The sequence below is a fragment of the Mauremys mutica genome, chromosome 13 (assembly GCF_020497125.1).
Source record: "Mauremys mutica isolate MM-2020 ecotype Southern chromosome 13, ASM2049712v1, whole genome shotgun sequence".
Classification (NCBI taxonomy): domain Eukaryota; kingdom Metazoa; phylum Chordata; order Testudines; family Geoemydidae; genus Mauremys; species Mauremys mutica.
Window position 1 is genome coordinate 18,234,571 of NC_059084.1, and position 21,801 is coordinate 18,256,371.

Consider the following 21,801-nt stretch of genomic DNA (forward strand, 5'->3'; position numbering starts at 1 on the left):
AGCTCAAAAAGCTTTTCATCAACACTCCATAGCTAGTTGCTCAGCTGTACATATGCTATCTTTTCTGGAGCTTCAGCACATGTTCTAAATGGCCTTTGGTGTGTTTTACATCAGTGATGGTATATTTTTACCTAATGCTTCATCATCAGAGCTGGCATTTCCTCAGTTGGGGAAGACTTTCTGGCGTTAGTGCAAAGATGCACACATGCTCTCATTCGTGCCATGAGTTTGACAGTCAGGAGCTCTTCATTTTATCTTGTGTGTGTGCAGAATAGAGCTTGTAGAGGAACAGAGACCATTTCAACAGCTTCTGTACTGGCTCAGAACTAACTGTAAACCTTAAACCCCCATAAGATCTGTGCTAATTTAGTTAATGAAATTATGAAATCACAAATTTCAGAAGGACAAACAACATTGTCCCCATTATTACATTTAGTAAAACTACCAATAGACATCACTGTTACTCTGTTGTTGTTTTTTTAAAGCTTTAGCAAAGCAAAGTTGTCAGAGAGATGTGCCAAGGTATGCTTCCAATGAGCCATCTTAGGCCCACTTCTTTGGGTCAGTAATGAAAGTTTCAGGACCAGAAAACCAAGGGATTCTAAACCAGACACAGATGATTAAATAGGAAGATGTTAAATAAAATATGCAGTTACATACCTCCAGGTCATTAAAGAACAGATGTGTATCTGCAAGGTTGAAGATCATTTCTTCCATCATAAGACCTATCCGCACAGACGTGGTGGTGTCCTGTTCGAAAGAAAAAAATGTGTGTGGTCTTTAGTCATTTTAATCATCCTCTTCCCCTGATTTCTGGCTATTGGGAGTGAATCTGGGACCTGTCCTACTCGTGCAGCCATTAATGTCATTTACTTCTCAAATATATTTATCATAGGTTTCTACCCTCAAATTTTACTCTGGTATATGGTTGAACTTTGTCCTTTGGTGATGCTTGCAGCTCCCTTTGAACATTAACGCTCCGCACTTAGCACATTTCAGATGAGGACAACAGGAAGCTTTAAAAACTTTAAGCTTCTGGGCTCACATGGGAGGTCAGTATTGCTCCTCATTTTACTTGTAAATGTGACTTATCTAAGGTCAAATAACAAGTCAGTGAACAGAACCCGGGAGTTCTGACTTCCAGCTCCCCTGCTCTATCCATAAAGTCAGACTCCTTTCTCTGCAGGGCATATTCACATCATTCAATCAAGAAAATGTCTTCACTGCACAGTTAACCTGGGTGATTGGCACCTGAGTTAGGCTAGCCTGGATATGAGCATCCCCACAGCAAAGCCATACTTGCATCACTGTGTCCTCACTGTTTCTACGTTTACTCATGTGTGTCTGGGGGTATATCCCATGGTTCTTTGCTGAGATACTCTAAGATTCTTTTCCACCTCAATTGTGTGGAAGAACTTGTTTGTACTTTGCGGGAATTGTGGGAAGGACACTGGAGGACTTTCTGCACTTGAGTGATTTAGCCTGCATCCTCACTACAAATGGGTGAGTTCTAGCCTCAGTTAAAGTGTAGCCTGGGTTTTAACTCACACTTCCGGCCAGGTCAAGGCACTGCCAAACCTGAGTAAAAGGTTTGTATGTGTGTGAATGGGGAAAAAGAAGGGAAAGGGGGGGAGGGCTAAAATATGGTAAAAGCCAAGGTTAACTCTGAAGTGAAGTTCTTATATCCTCAGTTCTATTCTTGAAATGCCCACCAACTGTAGTGGGGTGAACAGACTAAGTGTTTCTTTTAGGCCTCATCTACTTCTTTTAGGCCTGTACTACTTTAACTATCCCAGTACAGTTAAACCCCCTAGTGCAGACACAGTTATATCAGTGTAAGTGTGCTTCCGGGTAGAGTTATTCCCATACAGGAAACATCTTTCTACTGGTCTAACTGCATCCACACTACAGTCTGTACTGGTCTAACTATAAAAACACATGTGTAAACCAGACTTCTTATGCTGTGTGTTAGAAATAGCAATATGCCTCAGACACTGCATACTCCAGTTTGACCAGCCCTAAGATGTTTGGTTTTTTTCTGATCACTTCAAATATCAGTAATGCTTAGCTCTTGTACAGCACTTCAGATCTCAAAGTGCTTTACAGAGGAAAAGCTCAAGTTCCCTAGCCACAGGTCACAACACCTCCAGCTTTTACAAAACAAATTTATATCAGTGAAAATTACACACAGAGAGTTATCAAGAAGTCCACATAAATGTACATATCCCATGCCCTGATCCTGCCACCAATGAAACCAGTGGCAAAACCTCCACTGAGTTCAACTACAGCAGAACTGTGCCTCCTGTGGAACTGTTATAACCTTCATCCTCCTAGTTCCCCAACTTTGTTGCTTTCATTCATCGCATCATATCAACCCTTAGATTGTAAACTCCTAGGGGCAGGGACCATGTCTATTTTATTTCTATGCAGTGCTTTGTACAATCAGAGCACTGTACACATAAGAGTAGAATTCCTCCTGGTCACACCATTCTACCACTTGGAAAACAGTAAATGTTACCAAAACAAAATTAAATGAAATAAGATAATCACTTATTTTTCATATCATTAATTTTAAAGCAGCGTTGGAAGGAAGCTCTTCTCATCAGATAAGCAGTCCCACTGTATGGGACCTGCTCTCCACTTGTTGGGAATGTATAACTCCTGATAACTCCTTAGTTTATGAGTTCAAAACTGACAAACGAGCACCTGACACAGCCTCTTCTGTGATTTGTTGCTCCACATTGCTCCTTAGGAATCTGCTGTGACCTATACCTCAACCTAGCTCTCCACAATATTAAATACAATTCTGTCATTTTCCATGTCACAACTTCCCACACACAGACCTTCAGCCCCAAATAATTAACTTGCTGCTCCAAGCCCAGTGTGAAATAACAGGAACAAACATGACATAGAAGAGTCTTAAGTGCTATTCATGTGAAAATTATTTTCTTAATCACTAAATAAATATTTCTGTGACACAAACAAAAATACTTTGTTGTTAATTTGGTAAACACCCTCCTCGCTCAAACGGATTTTGCCTGATCAAGTTAAACAGCAACAGAGAGCTTGAAAAAGGAGAGTTTCCACAGGCTTTCATTTGTCATTCATCTTTATTAGGTCAGGGATCTCTCATCTTTGTGTGCCTTCAGTGTACATATGCGGTTTTCTCCCACTGAAGTTACAAGTCCTGCTAAGACAGTACAGATTTATATGTGGACTTTGCCCTAATTTTCTGCAGATTTCTGTGGAGTCATGTTATTGCATGGTGAGGTCAGTAATGAATTAGTTTGGGAGGTCTACCAGGGAACACAATGTTTGGAGGCTGAGTATGTTTCAATCAACCTTTGTGGCAGATGCTGTTGACACGGATGGTGTATCACACAGTAACCTAATTATTACGCATTCTTGGTGTAGCTCTTTAATTAGAGGACAATGGCTGTGGTTTCAGCTTTATGGATGACTCATAGGGACTGCACTAAACTAAAGAAAAGCTCCATCACTCATGCTTGAACATGCTTACCACTGCCCTGGAGAGAACGGCACTTTCTCCTATTGGGTGGAAAGTAAAAATCAAAAGCTTCTCCTTGAACACTCCCGATCCACAATGTTGTCATCAGAAGTCTAAAGTCACTCACCTGCAAGTCTTACATTTAAGTATTTGTTTATTTCATGTCAGTGCAACAATTTATCTCTGAGAATATTTATGTATGGGGATCAAGGATCAGAGTAAGAGCTATGTCTATGCTGTTGATTTCGGCTACTGGAGTAGCCACCGCCATGTGAAATCCTAACACAGACTAGCAAACCTGCTGTTAATGACCAGGATATAGGTCTCATGGATGCAGCAGGCAAGAGTTGAGGATTAACACCAGAGTCAACTGCTAATTACCAAAGCCAGAGTCAGAACCAGGAATCAAAGCTGAGGGTCAGGAATGGGATCAGATACCAAGAGTCAAGCCAGAGTCACAAGTAAGAGCCAGGACTGGTAAATGATTGTCAGAAGTGAGGCATAAAGGCAGGAACTGGAGAAGAAGAAAGGATCAGGCATGGAGCAAGGGCAGGGGTAAGGAGCAGAGTAGGAATCAGGAACAGGATTGAATACAGGCACCAGTAGGGTCCAACACAGCAGCAACAGGCAATCACCAAGTTGCTCAAACAAATTTCCTGTGCCTCCCTCTGTCTTAAATAGCATGGTTGGACCAACTGGTGAAGCCAGGCGATCCTCCAGTCAGGACTCCTGTGGGTAGTGCCTTGTCTGAGGCTGTAGTTCTGCTAGCTCCTTGGCCCACCAGGTTTCAGCTGACATCAGGTGGTGGCCAGGATGCGGTGGCTCTCTGGGAACTCACAGGCCTGGGTTTGAGGATTGGGACATCACACCTGCTATAAGCTGCGATCTGCCTCAATGCAACTTTACCTCTGCTTGAAACTGGGGTAAGACACACTGTTGCAAATCGTGCCTTAAAAAGGGCATTGCCTGCCTACTCTGGGAGTTCACATCAATGCATGTACCTAGGTTGGTACCACCAATGGTTGAAATCAGAGGAAATCATCAGCGTACATGGCGCCATCACATAGTGACACAAGTTAGAGCACGTTAATTCTCTTAAGCATACTGGTGCTTGGGAGGCTTTACTTAATATTTTGTGTATGTGTTTTGGCTATCATAAAAACTCTATGGGCTAGTCTACACTTACCTGCCGGGTCGACGCGGTGAGTTCGACTTCTCGGAGTTCGAACTATCGCGTCTAATCTGGACGCGATAGTTCGAACTCCCCGCGCGCTCCGGTCGACTCCGGTACTCCACCACTGCAAACGGCGGTGGCGGAGTCGACCTTGGAGCCACGGACTTTGATCCGCGGCGTCTGGGCGGGTAAGTAGTTCGAACTAGGGTACTTCGAGTTCAGCTACGCTATTCACGTAGCTGAACTTGTGTACCCTAGTTCGACCCCCGCCCTTAGTGTAGACCTGCCCTATGTGAATAACACTGAACTGAATTTTATTATCATGGACTAGCACATAGGCAGTCTTATCTGGTGGTCATGCCTAGTGGTCAGAGCAGGAGACAGGCACCTGGATCCAGAGGCAGGGGTTGGAGACAGAGTCAGGAGTCAAGCCAAGGGTCAGATCTGGAGTCAGCAGCCAGGGGTGGGGGTGCAGAACCAGGGATCTGGTACAAGGCGGGATCCAGGAGTAGGCCAGGAAGGCAGGAGTCAGACAAGGTCCAATGCAGCAGCTAGGCAGGAATTCATCTAGGTCCTCAGACAACTTCTTTGCCTCCTTCTGGCTTAAATAGCAAGTCTGAGCCAACTGGAGAGGCCGGATGTCTCCTCCAATCAGAAGCTTTATGGGCAGTGCCTCCATTTTGAACTAGGATCCATCAGCCCACACTCCCTGTTGGTACAAGCTGCTAGGTGATGGCTGCCTCTGGGGCGGGGGCGCCAGATCCTTCGTAAAAGTCGGGGGCCATGAGGCCCTGCCCCCTCCATGGCTCTGCTCTTCCTCTTCCCTCTGAGGCCCTGCCCCCAGGCCAGAAGCCGGAGCCTGGCCAGGGTAACAGCTGCCCAGGACCCTCCACTTGCCCTGAGTGGGGGGCCCGAGAGCCCATGTCCCCATCTTCCATGGCCCCTCACCCAGGGTAGGTGGAGAGTTCAGGGCTCCCCACAGCTGCCTGGGTTCTCTGGATGGCTCTTACCTTGGCCCAACTTCATCTTCCAGCCTGGATAGAGGCAGAGCCTCGGGGTCCAAAGAGCAGCAGTTGGGCCCAGGTAAGAGCAACCCAGTGGGCCTGGGCCGCTGTGGGGAACCCTGGACCATCTGCCTGCCCTGGGGGGGTGGGGACATGGCCAGGGGCTGCTCTTGGGACCCCCACCTAGGTCAGGTGGAGGGTCCATGGCTCTCCACAGCTGTCCGGGCCCCCCAGCTAGTTCTTACCTCGGCCTGGCTCCAGCTTCCAGCCTGGTCGGGGGGCGGGGCCTCAGGTGGAAGAAGAGGGGTAGGGGGTCAGGGCCTGTCCTGAAAAGTGGACAGACCAGGGCCTCCCATTTTCAAAAGGCCTGGGTTCAAGACACTCAGAGTTACATCAAGCGACCTGTTTTTGAAGAAAGACGTTGCTAGGAAGGAATCAATTTTTTGTTTTAATGAAGCAATTTATTTCTTCTATATACCAAGGGCCGTTGCCTTTTAAACCTTTTTTAGCATATCTCATTGTTCGGTATCTTTCATTCGGTTCTTTTCTTTGGGTCTGTTTGCAGCTTTACTGGTATCGATGGCCAAAGTGGAGTGGGGAATGTTTGTGCATAGCAGTGTATGAAGTTCACTTTCTTTTAAACCAAAACAATATGTAGATTAAATTGCAGAGGAGAAAAAATCTTTCCCTTGAGATAGAGAGTGTGATGGAATGAAAATAAAAACAGAAAAAAGGGGAAGTCATTTGGGGAAATAATTTGGCACTAATGCATAGCTCTGTATGGACACTTCCTCTACAGTGGGATTATTTTCCAAGTCTTAAACAGCCTGACAAAGTTAAACAGGAAAATCAGCACTTCCAGTATTATTTATTATATGTGTTTGTGTCCAGAAGCACCAACCAAGGCTGTGGTATCATTATACTAGATACTGTTTTTACATGTAGATGCATGGATTTGAATTCATCCAGAAATAAGAACGTTCAATATCTGAAGGCAGGACAGACTCTGTCCTCCTCTCTGGGAGGACTTGACTTTCTGGAAGATCACTTTGAACAAGTTGGAAGCACTGTCAGCTCAGTATCAAGCAGATATGTCTAGGGTAGGACACAAAATCGGTGTCCAGATACAATTGTTTGAGACCCATGTAAGCCTATGTAAATAGTTTGAAGCTGATGTCAATACAGGTATCAGCACACAAAGACAGACTTAAGGCCCACAGTAATTGTCATATGGAGACTTTGCTCCACAGCCAGCTTTCTCTTTGCACTCCCTTCCTACCAGGACAGGCTGAGTACTGGACTCAGTCCTGCTCTCCTTTTATGCTGACTGTCCCCAAGCCTAAAGAGCTGTTCCAGCAGCCAGTAATCGGCCAGGCAGAAGGGAGCGCTGGTTTTGGGAGAGCAGGTATCATAAAAGCCACTACAGTGGCTCTGCGTTACCTGAGGATCCCCTCAGGCTGTAGGGAGATGCTCTAGTAGCTGGCTAAGACAGCTTTCGGGCAGCTTTGTATCGGCAGAGGAGTGCAAAGTTGCCCTAATACTCTGGAATGCTGAGCCCTATAACTCTCAGGGATCTGTTTCTTCCCCAGTGTGTTATGCTCGTGTGCACTGAGAACAATTAACCCAAATTGCCCAGTTCAAAGTGATACTTTCACTTTGCACAGGAACCCACTGGGGAGACTGGACCCTCGGACTGCTAGAAAATGAATCTCCTCCCATCAACCAGTCCTCACACTGAAAATGAATTAAATGGGAAATACAAGCCCTGAGTGTTTGTTTAGTAACATTAGAAGAGTGAAGTCCTACCTTTTTACTAATCTTTGGTTATGCTTCAGCAAAGAAGAACAATGAGAAGGTGGGAGAGAAAACAAGAAATAAACCCCTTATACATAAATGCTAGGCTATCACAATCCATCCCTGAATGTGTCACCTCACCTCAGCCATACACAGCTACTGGCCTGGCACTTCCTAATGTGGTATAATTAAACAGCCTCGCTCAATTACCTGTGAGGTTCACTTGTGGCACTAAGAGATGATCCAGGAGCCCCTAGGGATGTCAGCTGCTGTGCCACCATTGGATGTAACACCTGCTCCTTCCCATGGGACTGGAGAGGCTAGCATAACGCATACAGCAGCATCAGTTTGGAACAGTCCCTTGTGCACTGGGAAGTACAATACAAGGACTGAAGCTGTGCCCATCTAATGCAGGAGGGAAGACCCTTGCACCCTTACCTCACCTTGCTCTCCTGCCTGGGCTGGGCACACCTGAGCGCTTAGCTTGTAAAGAATAGAGAGGTTTTTTACACTCCTGCTGTCAAACACATTGCTTCAGTATATTTCTTCATGGGCAGGAAAATCTCCAACTCCTTCTCCATGAGCAAGGTGGGCTGCCAAAAATGGAAAGACATAACTTTTTCTACAAAGATTTGGACTGATAGTATTTGAACTGGTGAGTGACATTAAAACTGTCTGCTTGTGATGTGCTCAGGCATCGCTGTCATTTCTAGCCAAGAAGGGCTTCAGGATTACATGCTACTGCACAGTTCAAGTCAGGTGCCTGATGCTGTGAGATGCCTTGCACCCGCTATTCCTATTGGACTAAAGGCATCCAGAACCTCCTAGGATCTGGCTCCATTGCTCTGGGGGAATTATGTTTTGATCTCTTGCTATAAGAGCAGCCATACTGGAGAAGACCAATGATCTATCCAGTTTCAGGGCTAGCACAGCTTCAGAGGAAGGCAAAACATGCTCAGTCCATCAGGGTGAAGTTTCTTCTTAGTGATTGTGGTGTTATTTTAAGAGAATGAACAGACTCTTCAGAGTGTGGGAGCTGATAATCTGAGGAGGTAGTTGGTTTTAGGTTAGACTGATAGATTGACCTGTATATATGTTCTGTATAAGCAGCAAAGAGTCCTGTGGCACCTTATAGACTAACAGACGTTTTGGAGCATGAGCTTTCGTGGGTGAATACCCGCTTCGTCGGATGCATGTAGTGGAAATTTCCAGGGGCAGGTTAACAATGGACTTTATTAGATATACAGTTAAGTTACTAACAATGAATTATTATTAAGACTAGTGGATTACTTGAATATAAAACAACACTTATCAGCTAATGCAGGTAACTACAGAGGTTGTGGGCTTGTTTGAAGCTACCTGCAGACCTGGACACACCACCTCAAAGCAGCACCAGACCCTGTCAGAACAACAGATGCAAAACCTGTAGATATAGCTCAACAGCTACGATGATCAACACACCCCACCACAACTCACCTTTCAAGACCCATGGGACCCACACATGCTCTGTCACAACGTGTGGTGTACCTCATCCAGTGCACTGAATGCCCCAATAGCAACTATGTGGGTGAAACTGGACAATCACTACGTTCTTCAATGAACTTACACAGGAAAATGATACAAGACAAAAAACAGCATATCACCTATGGGTGAACGCTTTTCACAAAGCGATCACTCTATATCTGACTTCTCAGTCCTCATCCTCAAAGGAAAACTGCACAACACTTTCAAAAGATGAGCCGGGGTGGGGGGGGTGAGGGGTGTTAAATTCCTATAATTTTGCAAGATACTAAAAATCCTGGAATGAATAGACACACTGGATTTACGGTTTATTATAATCTGTAACCTACTTAAACTACCTCCCCAGTTTTTGGGGGTTTTTTTTGTTTGTTTGTTTTTTGCCTTTCCCTCCTATGCCTGGAGAGGTGTTAATGGGCCATTTCACCTTGAATGCTCCCTTGAAATATGTGTTAACTACTTATGCTAAACAATCTGTTCCACCTTGTATTTATCTGTGACACTGAGTATCTTTCCCAGGCCTAAAGAAGAGCTCTGCGTAAGCTCAAAAGCTTGGCTCTCTCACCAATGGAAGTTGGTCCAATAAAAGATATTACCTCACCCACCTTGCCCTAAAGTATGCATTAAAAACACATGTATTGTTACCACCTGCAGCTACTATCCCTCCAGTTGGCTGGCCCATCAGAGCCAGTTACCTCCTACTTTATAGCTCTTGGTGATCTTGTAAAAGGAAGTGAGTAGGCAGATTAATCTCTGGCAATCTCTCAAGTGTAAGTCATTCTCTCCTCGGTTTCTGCTTCCAAAACACTCTAGTTCCAAGCTTCTGTCTTGCAGGTAAATTGTTCAGACTTGCATGCCATTAGCAAAGGGGCAGAGCTGGCTGCTTTGATAACACATGCAGGATAACACATTGAGGCAGCTTGTTGTCTGAGTTTGTCTCTGTTTACATATGTGCCAATTAACCTGACATTCTGGATGTTAGGACAATGTAATTCTGAGCCCACATCTTGAATTCAGATTTTTTTCCTCAAATAAAAAAAAACCCTAGTATTTAAAACCAATCAGACTTTAAGCTCCTGCCAAATACCTGTTTATGCCGTGAACAAATAATTACTTTTCTACAAGGAAGAAAGTATTAATTAAGAGTATTCATCAGACTCCTATTCTGTGGGGTTTATCTGATGGAGGTGTCAGCCAGAGGTGAGAGATGGATTAGTACACAATCAAGGACTTTCCAAGCTAAATCTGCTCCTTGTGGTTAGCTGTTAATAATGAAGTTGTCACTAAAAGAAAGAATTTAATGGTTTTAATTGGGTTTAATTACTTGGAAACTCCTGGAAAATGGACCAGTTTGTTTGGTTGAAATATATAAAAAAGTGAAGGTTGTAAAGAGCGAGAGAAAGAGAGGGCTGGGCCACATGTTTGAACAAAGACTAGTTGTAAGAATCATTTATTCTTTGGCTGTTGAGTTGCATGCCCTGATCAGAATATGAGAGATGGATGTGGCTTTCTCATCCACAAGTAACCAGCAGGGGTGTGCATGGGTTCTGTTATTTCTAGTGCAAGTAGGTGTGTTTCTTTATATTGAGTTTTGTGAGGAGGGGGATCCTTCAAAAGTCCAGGGGAGGGGGGGCATTTATAGAGCTAGACTAATGCCAGATGTAGTCTTCTCCAAGCATTTCGGTTCCTAGATGGTAGAGCTATGATAAGATGGAGGTAAAATTTTCAAAAGTGCTTAAGTGACTTAGGAGTCAAGTCCCATTCCCAAAAGTGATTTAGGAGCCTAACTCTTATTGAAAGTCAAAGGGACTTTTTGAAAATGGGACTTAGTCACTTAAAAATTTCACTCCAGATATACAGTAATAAGTCACCAGGACCAGATGGTACTCACCCAAGAGTTCTGAAAGAACTCAAATGTGAAACTGCAGAACTACTAACTGTAGTTTGTAACCTATCATTTAAATCAGCTTCTGTACCAAATGACTAGGGGATAGCTAACGTGACACCAATTTTTAAAAAGGGCTCCAGAGGTGATCCTGGTACTTACAGGCCAGTAAACCTGACTTCAGTATTGGGCAAATTGGTTGAAACAATAGTAAAGAATAAAACAGAAACATAATTTGTTGGTGAAGAGTCAACATGTTTTTTGTAAAGGGAAATCATGCCTCACTAATTCTTTGAGGGAGTCAACAAATATGGACAAGGGGATCCAGTGGGTACAGTGTACATAGATTTTCAGAAAGCCTTTGACAAGGTCCCTCACCAAAGGCTCTTAAGCATAATGAGCTGTCATGGGATAAGAGGGAAGGCCCTCTCATGGATTGGCAACTGGTTAAAAGATAGGAAACAAAGGGTAGGAATAAAGAGTCAGTTTTCAGAATGGAGAGAGATGAATAGTGGTGTCCCCCAGGGGTCTGTACTGGGACCAGTCCTATTCAACATATTCATAAATGATCTGGAAAAAGGGGTATACTGTGAGGTAGCAAAATTTGCAGATGATACAAAACTCAAGATAGTTAAGTCCCAAGCAGACTGCAAAGAGCTACAAAAGGATCTCACAAAACTGGGTGTCTGGGCAACAAAATGGCAGATGAAATTCAATGTTGATAAACGCAAAATAATGCACATTGGAAAACATAATCCCAACTATACATATAAAATGATGGGGTCTAAATTAGCTGTTACCACTCAAGAAAGAGATCCCGAAGTCATTTTGGATAGTGCTCTGAAAACATCCACTCAATGTGCAGCAGCAGTCAAAAAAAACTAACAGAATGTTGGGAATCATTAAGCAAGGTATAGATAAGACAACAGAAAATATCATATTGCCTCTAAATAAATCCATGGTACACCCACATCTTGAATACTGCGTGCAGATGTGGTCACCCCATCTCAAAAAAGATATATTGGAATTGGAAAAGGTTCAGAAAAGGGCAAAAAAAATTATTAGGGTATGGAACGGCTTCTGTATGAGGAGAGATTAATAAGACTGGAACTTTTCAGCTTGGAAAAGAGACGACTAAGGGGGGATGTGATAGAGGTCTACAAAATCATGACTGGTGTGGAGAAAGTGTTATTTACTCCTTCTAATAACACAAGAACTAGGGGTCACCTAATGAAATTAATAGGCAGCAGATTTAAACAAACAAAAGGGAGTATTTTTTCACACAATGCACAACATGTGGAACTCCTTGCTAGAGGATGTTGTGAAGGCCAAGACTATAACAGGTTAAAAAAAGAACTAAAGTTCATGGCGGTCCATCAGTGGCTATTAGCCAGGATGGTGTCCCTAGCCTCTGTTTGCCAGAAGCTGCAAATGGGCGACAGGGGATGGATCACTTGATGATTACCTGTTCTGTTCATTCCCTCTGGGACACCTGGCATTGGCCACTGTAGGAAGACTGGATACTGGGCTAGATGGACCTTTGGTCTGACCCAGTATGACCGTTTTTATGATCCTATTATGCTAATCCCATGACCATTTTCCATACGCTAAAAGTGCCCCTGAAACACATACACATGTATTTGCTTTACCTGAACTCTGAAAAATTCAGGTTTATTAGCCATCCTGTGGAGCCTGAGTGAACAGCCCTAATAACCACTACCACTGTAAACTTTGCCAGACAAAAGTAAATGCCAGACAGAAAAAAACCTTCCCTGATTTCTTTTATTCATAGCTGCCTTTTTGTATATCCAGCTAATGTGATTTCGGAAATAACAAAACAAACCCTCCTAACATTATCCAGGGCACCTGACAGGTACCTAAATACCAGCAGTAAATCCCAAAGCTAGCACTGAATTAAATCAGATGAGATGTTCTTTTTGATCTGTTTCATACAATTGACTTGGCTCCTAAAATCTTTTTCTACAGTGAATGTCTAATGGAAAGTTACTACAGTACTAAAAATAGTAAGATTTTTTCAAATCCATTTTAACATAGTTGCTCATAGTACAAGCCAATCTTTATGTCTGTATCTTTAAGAACTGCTGAAGTGCTTCTTGCGCGAGTTTATTCCAGTCTAGCCTCTATTGTTTTTCTTCATGGAACTCTAAGTAAGAAGAGCAAAGAACAATTTCTGGTAGCGATTGGCTTAGTTTTAAACACGCCTTTCTCAGAAGACTGTCCTGATCTCCCCACGAACGTTCCACAATCCTGCAAGTTTGGCTTGCGAGATATAAAATAAACATCTTGAAACATCTTTGGGGCTGAACTGACATTGTGATGTCTTGACACCGAGTTGTAATATGGTACAAATGCCAAGATATCAGAACACAACATGATGATATGGTGACTTTGTCCGAAGAGGCAATGTTCTAAAGATCGATTGCTTATTTGTATTACAGTAATAGCTAGCGGCCCTGACCAAATTCAGGGCTCCACTGCTAGGCAGTGTACACACACAGGCCTTTACTAGACTAATACTTTCTAACTAACATAATTGCAAAGTCTTGGGTAGACAAGGCAAGCTGCCTTTAACATGTGTTAAGCTGATGGGGTTAGCTGGGAATACGGCAGCCTAGACTTTAACTTGACCATTTTAGCATACATTACAGTATGCACTGCCTTGTCCACACTGCGATTTCTCAAACACGTTAGCTAACGTATTGTAACATCACACCTTTAAATCTTAGTGTAGACAAGGCCACAGTGAAAGTCATTCACTACCCCAAAGAGCTTGCAGTCTAAATGCATTATCATCCTCATTTTACTGATGGAGAACTGAGGCACAGAGAGACTTAGTGACTTGCCCAAGGTCACATAGGACATCTATGGCAGATCAGGGAACTGAATTCAGATCTCTTGCCTCTCAGTTCAGTGACTTATCCACTAGACCAGGGATTGGCAACCTTTGGCACGTGGCTCGCGAGGGTAAACACCCTGGCAGGCCGGGCCAGTTTGTTTACCTGCCACGTCTGCAGGTTCAGCCGATCGCGGCTCCCACTGGCCGCAGTTCGCCACTCCAGGCAGGAAGCAGTGCAGGACGAGGGATTTGCTGGCTGCCACTTCCCGCCGCCCCCATTGGCTTACCCTGGAGAGCCGTGTGCCAAAGGTTGCCAATCCCTGCACTAGACCATGCTGCCTCTCCTGAAGGTATCCTCCTTAGGCTTTGGCTACACTTACACTTCAAAGCGCTGCCGCGGCAGCGCTTTGAAGCGCTAAGTGTAGTCAAAGCGCCAGCGCTGGGAGAAAGCTCTCCCAGCGCTGTCCGTACTCCACCTCCCTGTGGGGAATAACGGACAGCGCTGGGGCTTTGACTACACTGGCGCTTTGTAGCGCCGCAATTTGCAGCGCTGCAGAGGGTGTGTTTTCACACCCTGCTGCAGCGCTGCAAATTTGTAAGTGTAGCCAAGCCCTTAGTCTGTCATCACTAACTGTAATACAGAGAATGTCCTATTGAACATTAGCAAACCATTAATTTCTGATTGCAGTCCATTTACAGGTCTCTTGCTGTTGGATCCCTCATTCACAGCTTATTCAGCGTATGATGCAATTCAGGTTCGCCTTCAGAGGAACTGATCAGCTTATCTGGCACAATACTGCTGTGTTCTTTTCATATGGAGTTTTGCTGGCTGGCGACTGCTCGTGAGAATGTAAATAAAGCTGGTGCTTCCTTAAGACTTGCATCTGGCCCCAATTCTGTTTTGGTTATACACATTGCTGCTCCAATTCTCTCATGTTGCATTATTTGTTTTCACTGTGATCTTGACAACAAACATTGTGAAGGGTCCATTCCTTGTAGGGGTTAAAAACTGGACCCTCAGATTAAAAAAAGGCCTGCGATACCTTTTTGACCTAAAGGAGAATATTCAATATTGGTCAGCAGTAATGTGGAATACTGCTTCTAGGCTCTGGCCAGTGGAGGGCAAACCTGCTGGAATCCTGATTTCTCTTGCTTGGCTAGCAGCCTCCTCAGTCTTCCATGCCATCCTCAGTATACCTCAAAGGTGGTAATATGGATATTTTCACACTGTTCAAAAGCAAATTCTGAAAAGACTCCAAATTATTGATGCTCCTTGAGTTGTGTTTGATAAATATTTCCCGTTGGAGATAAAACAAGAAAATGCACTGTTCAGTTATACTTTGCTGCCAGCGTAAGACAGCTAAAGCGGCAATTACAGATGTGATGAAACCAAAAGGCAGTTTCTTTAGATGAAAAACTCTTTTTTGCTCTTTTGTTATCCAAGCAGCAGATTTAACTCGGACACATGGAGGTCAGATTGAAAACAGCAGTATCGTGCTATCCATCCTGTGTCACTTTTCACACAGCAGCAGCATGTTGAAGTCCAGTGCAGCACTATATGTTAGTTATTAATCACACTTATTACAGTAGTGCCTGAGGGCCAACCCAGAATAGGGTCCCCATTGTGCTAGGTGCTGTACAGACACTGAGTAGTAGATGGTCCCTGCCCCGTAGAGCTTTCAATATGAATAGACAAGACAGACACGGTGTAGGGAAAGGGATAGAACACACAGGCAGATGTGGAGTGAAGATGAGGCAAAGAGACAGTGGAGGAGGGGGAGGGCGGAGATGGGAGCAAACAGCCATTCAGCACAGGGCAGAAAAACTCCAGCCAAAATGATGGAAAGTTCTCTGAATGTCCAGAGGTCCCTGCTTGTGCTGCTTCTGGTCCTTCTGTCTGGCTCCTCTCCTGCAGTTTTCCCCGCAGGCCACATTGTGGGGGTGGCCTGGGAAGACACCATCTGGGTCCTTGGACCCACAGATTGGAAGGGTCTCTCCAATCTAGATCTGGATCCAGGACATGCTTGGGGGAGGGTTGGCCCCAGCTGGACTCCATTTTGCTCCCTGCTCCCATGCAGCAGTCCTGCTTTGACTGCTTCTGGTCCCACTGGCTGGAGTCTTACATAAGAGACTCCTGCCTTTATATGCATGTACCTGTCCAGATATAGTTGGGGACAATGCCTTGAAGCTGTTCTAGTTTTTATCAGAAGATGGATAAAGTTCATTCATTGAGCAGATAGGGCTAAAGTGGATGGATTACTGTGCCTGTCAACAATAGGCCCAAATATGTTCCTGCTTTAAATGTGCAGCTTATGACACGGCAACAAGAATTTCATGGCAATTCAAAGGATCGCTGAGCAAAACACCAGGAGTCTAATGATCAGAAAAAAATCTATCCTCAAAACTGCAGAGGCATATGGTTCTTAAGTGCAAGGGGAAATAATTCCTGTTATTAAGCCATATGAAAGGGTTTATGCTCAAAGGTTTTGTGAGTCTACAATTTATTTCTCATCACCCTCCCTTCTCCCTCATCAGGAATGTAGAAATTCTCATCCAAATCCCCGCACAAAGAAAAGGGCCACATTTTCTCAAACAAGCCCCTGAAGGCCGCATGCAAAACACTGTGCACCTGGGTGGAGACAGGTAATAACGGACACCAAACATTTACACCAGGTGTATCACATATAGAATTACCTGTTTGTGCCTGCATTTTACATGAGGAAGTTAAGGTTTTTAATACCTGCCCCTAAATATTAGAAGAAAACAAAATGTCATGCTCTAGAGATGCTCAGGAGCAGGTCTTCTTAGCTAAACACCATTTCTGAAATGTATTTTATGATAGAAATAATCCTTTAATACTCCTGGATGCCACACGTGCACTCTGCTTGGAAAATCCCTGGTTTACGTAAACTCTTCTACAAGAGATTAAATCTATAACAGCTCTTCAGACCGTCTCCTGTGCCCATCTTTCAAACTATCATGGGTCTGTCTTTCCTATTTTGCATTCCTGCTTCCTGACAGCAGAAATTAATATAATAGTTTGCTCCCGAAATACACATTAGAAAATAATTGAATCACTGCAATTATTTGTCCTTATATAGTCTGCCCTCCCCCCCAATAATGAACTAATAATTGATACAATGACATGTCTAAAATAACAGACTCTTTATTACCTGCAATGACTGAATGCTTTTCTTATTTAACTTAAAAAGGCATTAACTACGAAGTTTAGCCTCCAGTGGGTAAAAAATCTCCAACTTCCTCAGAAAATCCTTCCCAAATTGTAGTCATCTTGACTTAATCCAGGATCTACTGAGTGAATTAGGCTGTATTTGTTTTGAAAATCTATTTTATAGAGTTCCAGGGACTCTGTTTTCCTTAGGAAGGGCTTATTCTGCCTTTTTGACCAGGATGCCTGCTAGCAAGCTTCAGCCTAGGTCTCTGCAGGTTGTTAACGTCATGAGGTACCCAGCACATATGACTAACAAAATGTAAATAAACACAGCTGAGCCAGGGAGAAATTGGAAGGTTTTCTCATTAAAGAAATAAAATAAACAGATGTCCTTAAGCACTTTGGCTCATGTTTGTCAAAGGAATGGAAAACTCTTAGATGTTTGAACAGCAGCAGTGATATAGGGCCACATCTCAAGCAAAAGAAGAAGAATGGGGGGTGGGAGGGAAATCCCTTGGCACTTTGAATTAACTAATAGTCCTCAAGGGAGAGCGCTTTTGATTTGAACCTTAGCAACTTCTACAAATAGTTTTTAACTGCCAAGTAATAAAATGGCTTTTTATTCCTTCTCAGTTTGTAAAGTAGTAAAGGACAGATCCAGCCATTAGAACCATGAATCACCATCAGATTTGATTAAATCCCTATGGTGTTTCAATTGGATAGTAGCTTTGGGGGCCTGTATGAGCACACAGCAATGCACAGCACAAGCTGTTTTAGGCATAAAAGTGAAGGCAGAAAGAAAATCAGGGCTGGGATTTTGAAAGGGCCTTGTGTACAACTGGTCGGAAGTTCTTTGATGATATATTTTTTGTCTGAAAATGCCAATTCCCTTTTGTCAGGAAGGTTTCTTAGGTCCAAGATGGAGTTTCTGGACAAAACAAAAGACACCCACCCACCCACCCCAGGATAGCCAGTAGCCCAGTGGTTAGGGTATTCACATGGGATGTGGGAGGACACCCATGTTAAACGCTTGCTCCAAATCAGGCAGAGCAGGAATTTAAATGCGGGTTTCCCACATCCCAGATGAATGGATGACTGGCTACTCTGGGGAAGGTGTGTCTCCCTTGTATTTCCATGAGAAAATTAAAAAGATCTCAGGTTTGTCCCAATACGAAACCAAATACTGAAACCTGGAAATTCTCTGTGAAACAGAATTCTTGTTTTCTGGCCAGACTTAGTCATGAGAGAGTTAGGCATCTAATTCCCATGGAAAGTCAATGGAATTGGGCACCTAATTCCCCCTGGTCCCACTGAAAATGCCTTAAAGCTGCTGTTGGAGTAGAAATCTCAAAAGTCAATCAAGCACACAAGAGACTAGGAAAACCCAGAAATATACTGTAAGGGGTGGTGAAACTCTGGTTCAGGCTCTCCCTCAGACTTGAACCTGTCACTAATGAAGTTACACAGAGCAGAGATGCTGTGGATACAGAGGATTATTCCCTATGGTATATTTCCTAGTGCTTTTCCTGGGCTAGTTTTAAAGTGTCCCAATGATGGAGCTTTCACCACTTTTCTTGGAAAGGTTATTCCCCAGTCGAATAATGCTCACCAGGAAGGCACTTTTCCTTTCAGCTTACTGGAATTCTCCGTTTGTTCCCTAAAGTTTCCTCAGTGTTCCTAAGTAAAGCTGGACCAAACATGCATAGTTAAACTGCAAACCACTTAGTTTCAGGGTTTTATTTTAAAACTGGAAATCTGGCCATGTTTGTCAAGGTGCAGTGAATCTATACTCAGTTTTGGGCAAACCTGAGCCAATGTATAGTTTTGGGTGGAAGCTGTATAAAACTCAGTAGGTTTAACCTCACTTCAACTTGAACCTGGTGATTCTAGATGAATTTCACTTTGTAATCCAGGGATCATTGTTTGAACCCAAAACACAGAGCAAGACAGCCAACCTTGCCTGCGTTATCTCATAAGATTAGTTGAAATTGATTCATTTCCACAAAACACAAGCTTTTGACAGATTGACATTTTCCAATGGAAAAACATTCAATTAGAAAATTTCCAACCAGCTTTAGTATTTGCAATGGTACAGATTACACCTGTTTGAAACTGGGGTAAATTCCACTGTGCTTTCCTTGCCTACCATATGCTTTGCACTGGCGGTTGCTAGCCACTGATGGCTGGAACTGAGATAAATCCCCCAGGCAGATAAGGCCTGAGATGGTATAGTATAAGAAAGATAGCTAATTTTAAATTCTCCCATTCTCAAGAAACTAACATCCAGAAAATGAGTGTCAGGGCATAACTGTTTCCAAGGTTTTTGTTTAAAAATTAGACACAATGTGCTCTGTTATGCATTTGCAGTGGTGTCTGTTAAAATCAAGTCACTCTGAGATGCTGTCTAATTCCAGAAGGTGATGTGCATGTTACGTTCAAATTTAAAGATCAAAACCCCTTGTTGACTTTTAGACAATATTAAAGGGTTGATGAAGATCCATCAAAATTCCATGTTCTGATAGCAACATCAGCTGTTTTCTGAAATTTTCAGTTTTTTAATTCAGTGCTAAAACGAAATCCATTCCATTTGTCCCCAAGGCTTGTTATATGAAAGGATTATAATATAATATCATTATAATGTTAGATTCAGTTCATTAGTCACTTCTTTTTAATATTACAGTAGCACTCAGAGACCCCACCTAAGATTAGGGCACCATTGTGCTAGGCACTATATTAACAGAGTAAGAGACATTACCTGCCCTGAAGAACTTAGTTTAAATATACAAAACAGAAAAAGTGTGGGAGTAAGGAAGTATTATTATCTCCTACTTAACATGCCAGAAGCTGGGTAAAAAAAAACATATTTAGTGTCCCTCTTTTTCTCTTTACCATTCATTAAAGAAGTATTAGAGTGAACTATGAAATAATTGTGTTTCACTGCTACTGGGAAGGAATGCAGAAAAGACCCCTAACAACTGGGACATGCAAATTAAAAAATCTGTTGACAATTAAGATTATAGAAGCTATGAGGAACGGGTTTAGAAATTTCCCAAAATTTGGGCATAGGGACAGGAGAATAGGTCGATGAATTCTCTTGACAAGAGTATTTGCTACTTCCTTTACCAAGTATTAAATTAACAGCACCTAAAGAGGCACTTTTCTGCCCTGTGTCTGATTATTTCAAACCAAAACTTGGAACGAGAGGCCAAACCTGGTAACGTACCATCCTCCTGTCTGAGACCTCCGCACTGAATTCAGCTAAAGTGTTAGTAATATTACAATTGGTTTTAACTCACTTATTTCCCTTTGTGTTTTCCTAAGAGGCCTGTACTTCGGTGTTCAGTTCTTTACAGACCTAGTAAAGAGTGCAATCATCCTTTCTACTGCATGGAAGCTCTCTTTAGTAGGTGCCTGAAGGGATTAGAAAGGCTGGGTGGGGTGTATATAAAGCCATAAAAATGAACTGCTATGTCTATTGAGCATTCTAGTCTCACAGCAAATACTCTACACCCATACTGTAAGCAGAAGCCTGTGGAACAGGTTTCTAAACTCTACTGAATACAATATTCAGGGTTAATTGGATATAGCAGTGGAACCTCTGCATCCAGGGGCCTCCTGCTGAGAGGCAAAGGGGTGGAGAAATTTTCTCCGGCTTGCCAACTTCTTTACCACATTCAGCTAGATAAAAAATTCACTTTACCTGCACATGGAAGATATTTTGTTATTTTGATAGCTATTCCACTTCACAGTGGGAATAGAAATGGCACATCCCCTTAATCACAAGCATGGCAACTGAGGATCAGCCTCTGTCCTGACAGGCTCAGCTGGGAATTGTACCCTCAGCATATAAGGCTATCTTTTGACTTCCAGGATGACATGGTGACCTCTCACAATACAGTCACAACTCATAGGTGCACAGAAGCTTCCATTGTACTGCAAGTCTCACCTTTCCTACAGCTGCTCCTTCCCAACCCCCTCTCTAAGGCATAGGAAACACTTTAAAAAAAAACTTTATCCCACCTGTTGACATTTATTTGTGAACAAAATACCTGGAAAGAAAGTAAAGGGAGACTTGGAGCTCTCAGGCCACTTTTGGTTTCCAACAGAGGGGATATGTTGCAGGGACTGCATGGGAAACCCATTAAGATTAAACATAAAGAGGCTGTATAGTCTGCTGGCCAGAGCAGAGGACTGAGGCTGGGAGATAAGTAGAAGCAGAAGTCCAGGCTCAGCCATTAATATGCTGTTTGACCATGGGCAAGTGATCAGTCCACCTTGTGCTGCAATTGTTGTTATTATTTATTGCTGCTACGTGCTCAGTTCTTTCCAAACACTTCCAGAGGACTGTCTCTGCTCCAAGGAGCTCATTATCTAAGGAATGGCCTGGCTTTGAGTAGGATGTTCCCGCCTTATAGTTGTGACTTGGAGAGAATAACTCAGAGCTCCAGCACTAGATGTGGTCAGAAAATTTCAACCAAAACAAAGTTTTGATGAAACCTGGAAAATACTGTGAACTTTTTTTTTTTTTTTCCAAAGGTGGTTTTGGTCAGCTCTACCCTACTAGTATGGTCAATGAGGTACTGCTGGTAGAAGTGTGTGCTTTTGGAGGTGAGAGACTCAGGGTTCTAATCCCAGCTGCCCCAGTAGAAGAGGGAGATTTAATCATTAATGTGGCTGTCTAATTAGAGGCATGTGTATCTTTAATAATGCTTATGGATAAAATGAATAAATTTTAGGCCTGGATATCGGAGATTAATACTTTCTGTATTATTCAGGTATGAAATTTTGGTGCTCTATTCAACTCTGACTTGGCTGCTTCTCTCATATTTGTGAATTCAACTTGTTTAAACACTTCTGGATTGGGTTTATTATTTAATGGTTCCCATGAC

At 43.1% G+C, this 21,801-nt stretch overlaps 1 protein-coding gene across 2 annotated transcripts in view; it reads right to left on the bottom strand.

Annotated features, from left to right (window-relative positions):
• Nucleotides 1–21,801, bottom strand: part of EYA2 (EYA transcriptional coactivator and phosphatase 2) — a 150,692-nt gene that overhangs the window by 29,862 nt on the left and 99,029 nt on the right. For both annotated transcript variants that reach the window (XM_044986041.1, XM_044986042.1), the window contains one exon: nt 661–750. In XM_044986041.1, coding sequence (XP_044841976.1) covers nt 661–750 — 90 coding nt within the window. The remainder of the gene's footprint in view (nt 1–660; nt 751–21,801) is intronic.